Source organism: Leuciscus leuciscus (assembly GCF_965113295.1).
Source record: "Leuciscus leuciscus genome assembly, chromosome: 1".
NCBI classification, from domain to species: Eukaryota; Metazoa; Chordata; class Actinopteri; order Cypriniformes; family Leuciscidae; genus Leuciscus; species Leuciscus leuciscus.
Window position 1 is genome coordinate 26,454,901 of NC_138725.1, and position 10,335 is coordinate 26,465,235.

Sequence of the window (10,335 nt, forward strand, 5' to 3'; positions counted from 1 at the left end):
TTTAAGGGCGCATGCTTGGCCATAATCAATGTAGCGTGTGCACAACGCGCATGCACTTTGCTTATCTCATCTACACACAGACGCAGCAGTTTTCATTTTTAGAAAACCATGCATTATTAGAAGGAAAAATATGAACACATGAGGGAAATCATTGTTGTGTCCATGAAGATGTGAAAAAATAGGCATGAATCTAGCTTACACATTTACCCAAATTTTTATACGCCTGTTTAACCGAAGCTAATTTGGGTGGGTTTCTCTCATCCCCATACAATGTCACTTCTCTGTCTTTTACAGCCCTGACGAGAACGTCGGTCTCCTCGGCTGTGAACCGCTACTGGCGCGCGCCTGGCAAATCCGCCGTTATAATAGCAATCCACACCTTTGAATAATGAAGCTACTTCAGACCAACCCATTTTAGATTTGAAGATCCCAAGATCCGCCCACAAAGTTACTTGCGTTTCGCGCTTGATACTTGCGTTTCAGATCATAAAAATAGGGCCCAGTGACTTACTGACACCTACTGGTGGTTTTAATTTAATATTTAAAAATATCACTTAGTTTTTAACATCATTGCATATTTCTCTATTGAAGATTTTTTTTATTTCAAAATTATTTATTAGCATTATATATTTTATAAATGTATTTATAAAGGTGCACTGGAAATAATGCACTTGAAAAATCGATTTAATGGAGCAAATACTTACTGAAAAAGGTGTGACTGCAGAGAGGGGGTACACAGAAGGATGTTAAATGCCTCTGGGGTACATCACTCTAAAAAGTTTTAGAACCACTGGTATAAAGAATTAGCCTGGCTCTGCCCTCCTATGTACTTCCGCTCAATTTTAATTTTCCTTCAGTATACGTCGTCTGGGTTTGCGGTATATTCAAGGGTTTTCTCTGGCCAATTTTTACCTGTCCAATCAGCGAAAAGAGGGAGTGGCTGAGAAAGATGACGTTGAGGTCGTGCGCTAGTTTGAGTTGTAGTTAAGTAATGGCGGCGGAGAAAGATGCGACCAAAGCCATTCGGTCCGTTGTGGCAACGCTGCCGAATATCCAGAAGTTAAAGCCGGAGCAAGAACAGTCTTTGCTGAGTTTTGTTGGTGGCCATGATGTTGTGGCCCTCCTCCCCACGGGGTTCGGGAAAAGTTCGATTTTCCAGCTTGCTCCGTTAGTGGTGAATGTGTTGACTAAGGCGAACGCTAGCGATTGGTTATGGCAGATCCAGAGTGACTCTGGGCAGATCCAATAGTTTTTAACTTCAACAGAGTACCCACCTTCAAGGAAGTTAACGCTTGTCAATGGAGAGAGGCCCGACTCTCTGTACAAATGAAATGTACGAGGCTACTAGGAAATTGGTCCGTTAGTGATTGTGATTTGGACTTCAGTGAAAGTTACATTATTACGCCATTAGATGGCAGCAAAGCCTGTCTTTATGAGTGAGTCAGAACAAGAAACAAGGAAGTTGTTTTAGCGCTGTCATGAGAAGAACAAAGACGAACATAACGCTTTCCTCAATGGACATATAATATTATGGACATCGACCTGTAAAATTAATGCTATATCAGATGCAGGTAATACACTCGTTTAGCCGATATCTCTCATAATACTGTACTCTACATAATACGACAAGCATCAATGAAGCGACTCAACGTTCCTTCGTTACTAGTTCTTAAATGACGTTTTAGACTTTAGTAACGGAGGCTCGCGCTCAACTATTAAACTGTCAATTTGAGATCTGAATATATATATATATATATATATATATATATATATATATATATATATATATATATATATGTAAAAATAAAAATTAAAAAAACATTAAAAAGTTGAGCTTGTCAGTCTTGTGTGTTTGATGTTTTTCACTGAACTCTACATATTTTCTGTTTTGCTAGTTTCCCCGTGGCTCTGATTGCAAGTTGAACAGCTTCTGTACGACTGACTCCTTTGCTCTCAGCCTCCTTTATGGCACTCTCTCTCTCTTCATCAGTCACCATTAACTTCCCCATGATTTTGGCTACAGCTATGTATACTTCAGCAAAAATAATCCGCTCAGCTTCCTGTCGTGACTCCTCTACTAAACTCCAGTATATTTTCTGCCATTCTGTTAAAATGCCTCCTTTATGCTCCTGTTTGTGCTGCTTCACTTTCTCATCCAGTTTCTGCTTCTGAATCTCTTGAATGCTTTTCTCTGTTCCCTCAAACATGTCATTTGTAAAGTGCCCTCCATTTTCTTTCACCATCTTCTCTATCTTGCTATGGAGATCTTTGAATTGTGGGTAACCGGAAGACTCATTGTCCAGACAAAAGAATCTGTTTTCACAATTCTGTATGAGTTTTTTAAGATTTGAATCACAGAGCTGTAAAAACTCTTCAACGGTTTGCTTTTTCTTCTCTAACTGATCTTTATGGGTGAAGAGGATCATGGTGTATTTTTCCATCTGTTCTCCAAACACTTCTCTGAGTTGCTGCACTGTATTTATCTCCTCCTCAGTGAATCGACCCACTTTAATGACGATGAGAAAAGCGTGTGGTCCAGGAGAGGATAACGTTATACATTTTGCTATTTCAGCTATAACCTCCTTTTCATTAAGTTCAGTATCATAAAGTCCAGGTGTGTCGATCACTGAGATCTGTTTACCAATCCTCACTGTAGTTTCTGACTGACACTGTTTCGTCTGAGACTTTGAACTGGCTGAAGATTCAAACAGGTTTCTGCCGATGATGGTGTTTCCAGTGGCACTTTTTCCAGCTCCAGTTTTTCCCAGCAGAACCAGCCTGAGATCTTTCCTCTCAGGAATCGCATCTGATGGAGACTCTCCTGAAACTACAGCAGAAAGATCAATACTTTTAGAACAGTCTGTATGGATTCTTCCCTTAAGATCAGTGCGATGAAATACTAGTGATTTTTACAAGTGAACAAACCGCCATTTGTTTGTAATACTGAAGTAGTTTATAAAGATAAAATAACTTACACTTGACACCAGGATCATCCATGCTTGCTCTCCTCTTCATTTGTTCCATGATAAATTTCCCACTGTTCTCCATCATGATTCCTTTGACCTTCTGCAGTAGTTCTGGGACTTGATCACCATGTTTACTCTTGTTATTAAAACAGTGAAACGTTCCTCCACCTTCAGTCACCAGTTGCTGGAGATGTTTTTTCTTCTGTAGATGCTCATCAATGGTCTCGTCCAGATCTTCCAGTTCGTCTCCATGTGTGAACAGAATCATGATGAACTTCTGAACTTCAGGACCAAATAAACCTTTAATGTAATCCAGGATCTCTTCCTCATTTTCCACAGGTTCCTCTAGAGGAACAGTGAGCAGAACTGCACTGAGACCTTCTGAACATCGAGAGACCAGTTGCTCCTTCATCATCTCCAGCTTATCTTTATTCAGATCTGGATCCAGTAGATCTGGACAATCAATCACACACACCTGCTTCTCTCCGATCTGTGTTTTACCCACACAAACTTCAGACTCATGTTTCTTAACTTTAAACTTCTTTTCTCCCAGTATAGTGTTTCCAGATGAGCTTTTCCCAGAACCGTTTCTGCCCATCAGAAGGATCCGGATCACCGGATCATCTGTACTGAAGCTGATCGCTGACATCCCTGAAAAAGACAGAAAATATGGAGTATGAATGTAAAAACTAGATGTACCGCATCGCGGTACAAAATATGACCGCCGCTCAGGCCTGCACTGGCTTTCCACAAAAATAAATGACGTGGAGTAATTTGGCTGTATTGCGTGTTTATGTATATACCTAAAAAAAGTAATAGTATGTGCATGTCTGTCTGTGTGTGTGTATGTGTGTGTGTTTGTGTATGTGTGTGTCTGTGTGTGTGTGTGTGTGTGTGTGTTTTCTCGTAAAGACTTCAGCCGCTCAGCGTGCCGTGTGCCGTCGAGGCTTTCGAATGGGGTTCTGGTCCTTCTCATGAGGGACCGAGCATTTCATTCGGGGCTCCAGGGAGGACAGATGTCGATTGCTACATCGGAGAGAGGGCTGTTATACTCTGAAAATGATGCTGAGTTCCTACTATAATGGTGTGTTCTCATGCTGAAGGTTCAGACTTGACAGCCACACTTTCCTGGGCTATTCTAAAGTGCCTGGATGTGTGTGGAAAATTTTGGTGGTACGGAAGCTTTTTGGTGCCAATATGGCAAGCCAAACATGCCTAAATCTGCAGAAGTTTTTCCTCTCTCACTACCCCTGCACTTTCACTGCACGTGGGTAGTTCTGACTCGGGGTGGAGCTGCGCTTAGTGACTGACCGTGATTAGTCACAACGCTGGCCCTCGGTCAGACGATGTCCACACTAGTGGTCCAGGAGCGCCTCAAAACCAGCCCGCTCAGAGTTTGTTTCCCCCTAGCAAAAGGAAGGGAAATGGCTCTGAGAGAAGCGACCAGAGTATGTGACGTTCTGCTCTTCGGGAGTGCGTGTCATCACCACTCCTTCCCCCGGGGGAGGGCCGGGTGGAGAATTTTCTTTCTGTTCCGCCGCTGGTCATCCAGTCAGCGGTACCCAAAGTTTGAGCAGTCCACTTCCTCTAAGTCGCTCACGGGCCCCAGCGCTCAGATGGCAGTGAGGGCTTCGGCCTCGTCACTCTCGTCTCTCGCTGGGTGAGGTGGAAACCAGGACTCGATGCCCCCGGGCCTCGCTCCTCGTTTCCCCTCACGGTCGAGACTGGCAGTAAAATAAGACCAGTCTCCTCCGTCCGAGAGGGTCAGAATGGCAGTGCGTGCCGCCCCCGAGCTGCGCCGCTCTCGTTCCCCTCTCCCCAGCTCTCAGATAGCAGTGGCGCCACCCCGGTCACGTCACTCCTGTCTGCCGCTGGGCGGGAAGGTACGGAGACCAGCAGCCGCCCTTGGGCCTCGCTCCTCGTCTCCTCCCCTTCTCTCGCCAGGCGACAGCCCGCAGCAGGACACTCTAGGGTACGGTGTACATTTTAGGACATCCTCAGACCTCAGACATATGAAGACAAGGCATCATGCGTCAGACTAAAAGGCTTCAGTCATTGGACAAAACGGCATCGCGCCTCAGACTGAAAAGCTTCAGGTCTCAGGAAAAACAATGTCAGGTCTCGTACAATTAGGCATCAGATGAAACAGCCTCAGACAAAAAGGCATCAGACATAAAGGCATCGGACGAAACGGACTCAGACAAAAAGGCATCAGACATAAAGGCATCGGACGAAACGGACTCAGACTAAAAGGCATCGGACGAAACGGCATCAGACAAAAAGGCATCAGACAAAAAGGCATCAGACATAAAGGCATCGGACGAAACGGACTCAGACTAAAAGGCATCGGACGAAATGGACTCAGACTAAAAGGCATCAGACATAAAGGCATCGGACGAAACGGCATCAGACAAAAAGGCATCAGACATAAAGGCATCGGACGAAACGGCATCAGACATAAAGGCATCGGACAAAACGGACTCAGACATAAAGGCATCGGACAAAACGGACTCAGACTAAAAGGAATGGCCGAAAACGGACTCAGATGGAGTTTGGAGGTTCGCATTGCCCCGCCCCATATGACGTCACATGTACGCGGTTCATAGCTCGAAAGAACGCTTTAACTCCACGATAGTTTGCCAACATACAAACTAGCTAGTTGAAATATGGCATCTAAGTTTTTAAATGTGCAAATAAAACTTGTGAAATGCATGTTCTCTTCTGTAAACAACTTAATTAGTGTAACATTTAATTAAAGCATATATATATATATATATATACATACATATATACATACAGTACAGGCCAAAAGTTTGGAAACATATACAAAAAATAATTATTTTTTAACAAAAAAAGTTTTTAACCCTTTACAATATGGGATACACGCTAGGACAGAGAGAATGTTTTTGAAAGAAGTTTCTTCTGCTCATTAAGCCTGCATTTATTTGATCAAAAATACAGAAAAAATTTAATATTGTGATATATTATTACAATTTAAAATAATTGGTTTTCAATTTATTATACTTTAAATTATCGTTTATTTCTGTGATGCAAAGCTGAATTTTCAGGATCATTACTCCAGTCTATCACATGATCCTTTAGAAATCATTCTAACATGATGATTCATTATCAAAGTTGGAAACAGTTCTGCTGCTTAATATTTTTTCATAATCTGTGATACTTTTTTAGGATATTTTGATGAATAAAACGTAAAAAAAAAAAAAAAAAAAAAAAAAAAAAGAAGCAAATGTTTTAAAAATATGAATCTTTTGTAACAACAATATACAATGGTCAGTAATTTTGGGTCAGTCATTTTTTTATTTCTTTTTTTGAAATAAATCAATACTTTTATTCAGCAATAAGCAGATGTGTTAAATTGATAAAAAGTGATAGTAAAGAACAGAAGATTTATATTATTAGAATTTTTTTTTTTTTTTGAATAAATGCAGTTCTTTTTAACCTTTTATTCATCAAATATATTAGGCAGCAGAACTGTTTCCAACACTCATAATAAGTCAGAATATTAGAATGATTTCTAAAGGATCATGTGATAGACTGGATGTCACATGTGACACTGAAGACTGGAGTAATGATCCTGAAAATTCAGCTTTGCATCACAGAAATAAATAATAATTTAAAGTATAATAAATTGAAAACCAATTATTTTATATTGTAATAATATATCACAATATTACATTTTGATCAAATAAATGCAGGCTTGATGAGCAGAAGAAACTTCTTTCAAAAACATAAAAAATAGTAATGTTTCCAAACTTTTGGCCTATACTGTATATATATATATATATATATATATATATATATATATATATATATATATATATATATATATATATATATATATATATATATATATATATATATGCTTTAATTAAATGTTACACTAATTATGTTGTATACAGAAGAGAACATGCATTTCACGAGTTTTATTTGCACGTTTAAAAAGTTAGATTACATATTTCAACTAGCTAGCTTGTATGTTGGCAAACTATCATGAAGTAAAGCGTTCTTTTTTTCTTTTCTTTTTCTTTTTTCTTTTATTGAATATGTATCAGATAACAAGCGGATATAAAGGACATATAACTTCTACAGGAATTAAATTATATCAAGTATGTAAAGCTTCACATATATAAAATAAATAAATGAAAGACATACACAGAGGAAACATGCATCAGTGGTATTGTCATCATAATATTTCAAGAATCTGTAACTTTTCTTGTTTTTAATCAACCTTAGAGACTTTAGAAATGTATCAAGTAAAGCGTTCTTTCGAGCTATGAATCGCGTACATGTGATGTCACATGGGGCGGGGCAATGCGAACCTCCAAACTCCGTTTCGTCCGATGCCTTTATGTCTGAGTCCGTTTCGTCCGATGCCTTTATGTCTGAGTCCGTTTCGTCCGATGCCTTTATGTCTGATGCCTTTTTGTCTGATGCCTTTATGCCTGAGTCCGTTTCGTCCGATGCCTTTATGTCTGATGCCTTTTTGTCTGATGCCGTTTCGTCCGATGCCTTTTAGTCTGAGTCCGTTTCGTCCGATGCCTTTATGTCTGATGCCTTTTTGTCTGAGGCTGTTTCATCTGATGCCTAATTGTACGAGACCTGACACCTGACATTGTTTTTCCTGAGACCTGAAGCTTTTCAGTCTGAGGCGCGATGCCGTTTTGTCCAATGACTGAAGCCTTTTAGTCTGAGGCATGATGCCTTGTCTTCATATGTCTGAGGTCTGAGGATGTCCTAAAATGTACACCGTACTAGGGTCTTCTCTGCCGTCTGTCCCCCGGTGGAAGCAGGTAGGTGTTGTCCAAGCACACACCCAGGCCACACCGCTACAATGCCACCGGAGCCGTGTCCCTGCCTTCCGCCTCGCTGCCCCTCCGCGGGTACGCCGGCGGTGTGGGTGGGCTCGTTGCGGCAGTTTCTTGGAGCCTGGCTAGCGCTCCCGAGGCCGTCGCACTGGCTCATCCACACCATCCGGCTCGGCTATGCAATTCAGTTTGCACACCGGCCTCCCAAGTTCAAGGGCATCCACTTCACCCGTGTGCGTCCAGTGGATGCTCCTATCTTGCGGAAAGAGATTGACGCCCTGCTGGCGAAGGACGCGATCGAGCCGGTCCCTCCAGCCGATATGAGGTCAGGGTTTACAGCCCTAACTTCATTGTACCCAAGAAAGGCGGTGGGTTATGGCCGATCCTGGACCTGCGAGTATTGAATCGGGCCCTGCACAAGCTCCCGTTCAAAATGCTCACGCAGAAATGCATTTTCGAATGCATTCGTCCCTGGGATTGGTTTGCAGCGATTGACCTGAAGGACGCGTACTTTCATGTCTCGGTTCTTCCCCGACACAGACCATTTCTTCGGTTTGCTTTCGAGGGTGGAGCATATCAGTACTAGGTACTACCCTTCGGGCTGGCCCTGTCACTCGTGTCTTCACGCGTCCAGTCAGTGTTCACCTGTCTCAGGTCTTTGAGGCAGGACAGCGGTCCCACTGAAACAATTTCAGAGGCTCCTGGGGCATATGGCAGCCGCAGCCGCAGTAACGCCGCTCAGCCTGTTGCATATGAGACCGCTCCAGCACTGGCTTCACGATTGAGTCCTGAGGTGGGCGTGGCAGAGCGGCACGTTCCGGGTCAAAGTCACCCCGCACTGTCGCCAAACCTTCACCCCTTGGTCGGATCCTGTGTTTCTACGGGCTGGAGTGCCCCTAGTCCAGGTTTCCAGGCATGCTGTGGTATTCGCAGATGCTTCTGCCAAGGGCTCAGGGGCCACGTACAAAGGGCATGCAGTCTTGGGTCTGTGGACGGGGCCCCAACTGCATTGGCACATCAACTGCCTAGAGTTGCAAGCAGTACGCTTAGCCTTGTGTCGCCTCAAGGGCTTCTCAAACACAAGCACGTACTGGTCCGTACGGACAGCACTGCGACCGTTGCGTACATCAACCGACAAGGTGGTCTACGCTCCCGTCGTATGTCGCGACTCGCCTCCCACCTCCTCTTATGGAGTCAGAAGCATCTGAGGTCGCTTCGTGCCGTTCATGTCCCTGGGGAGTTCAATCATGTGGCCGACGAGCTTTCACGTCAGCCTCCCCTTCCGGGAGAGTGGCGACTCCATCCCCAGGTGGTCCAGCTGATTTGGCGAATCTTCGGAGCCGCACAGGTAGACCTGTTTGCCTCTCCGGACACGACCCATTGCCAGTGGTATTACTCCCTGACCGAAGGAACTCTCGGCACGGATGCCCTGGCACACAGCTGGCCCCGGGACTTACGCAAATATGCGTTTCCCCCAGTGAGCCTTCTTGCACAGACCCTGTGCAAGGTCAGGGAGGACGAGGAGCAGGTCCTTTTGGTGGCCCCGTATTGGCCAACCCGGACTTGGTTCCCAGAACTCATGCTCCTCGCGACAGCCCCTCCTTGGCCAATTCCTCTGAGGAGGGACCTACTTTCTCAGAGAAGGGGCACCCTAGTGCACCCGCGTCCAGACCTTTGGAAACTCCATGTCTGGTCCCTGGACGGGACGCGGAGGTTCTAGATGGCCTGCCACAGGCAGTGGTAGATACCATCTCTTCAGCTAGAGCCCCCTCTACGAAGCGCCTCTGCGCTCTGAAGTGGAACCTGTTCGTCGGCTGGTGTTCTTCCCACGGGGAGAACCCACGAACTTGCCCGGTCAGAGTCGTGCTGTCCTTCCTACAAGAGGGGTTGGAGCGAAGGCTGTCTCCCTCCACTCTCAAAGTGTATGTTGCCGCAATAGCCGCACATCACGATGTAGTTGTCGGTAAGTCCGTGGGGAAGCACGACCTGGTCATCAGATTCCTCAAGGGTGCTAGGAGGCTAAAGCCACCTTGCGATTTGCACCCTGTACCCTCTTGGGACTTAACTTTAGTGCTTAGAGCTCTCCAAAGTCCTCCTTTTGAGCCTTTGACGACAGTGGAGCTTAATATCCTGTCCATTAAGACAGTGCTCCTGTTAGCATTGGCTTCCTTCAAGAGGGTAGGGGATCTGCAGGCTTTTTCGGTCGACGAATCGTGCCTAGAGTTCGAGCCTGGCCTTTCTCATGTTATATTGAGACCCCGGCTCGGATATGTGCCCAAGGTTCCTACCACCCCCTTCGCGGACCAGGTAGTGAACCTGCAAGCGCTGCCCCAGGAGGAGGCAGACCCAGCCCTAGCTTTTCTCTGTCCCGTCCGGGCCCTCCGGGTTTATATAGACAGAACGCAAAGCTTCAGGACCTCAGATCAGCTCTTTGTTTGTTATGGAGGCCAGCAGAAGGGGAAGGCTGTCTCCAAGCAGAGGTTAGCCCACTGGCTAGTGGATGCTATCACCAGGGCTTATGAGTCCCAGGGTGAGCCCTGCCC

The 10,335-nt window shown here is 44.7% G+C and overlaps 1 protein-coding gene across 1 annotated transcript in view; it reads right to left on the minus strand.

Annotated features, from left to right (window-relative positions):
* The window catches only part of LOC309499726 (GTPase IMAP family member 7-like), a gene marked incomplete at its 5' end in the record, with an annotated part of 224,304 nt that extends 220,689 nt beyond the window's left edge, over nt 1-3,615 (minus strand). Inside the window, 2 exons of the mRNA XM_082171147.1 lie at nt 380-2,827; nt 2,976-3,615. Of these exons, the coding sequence (XP_082027273.1) occupies nt 1,863-2,827; nt 2,976-3,615 (1,605 nt within the window). The 3' untranslated portion in view covers nt 380-1,862. The remainder of the gene's footprint in view (nt 1-379; nt 2,828-2,975) is intronic.
* Between the last annotated feature and the right edge of the window lie 6,720 nt (nt 3,616-10,335).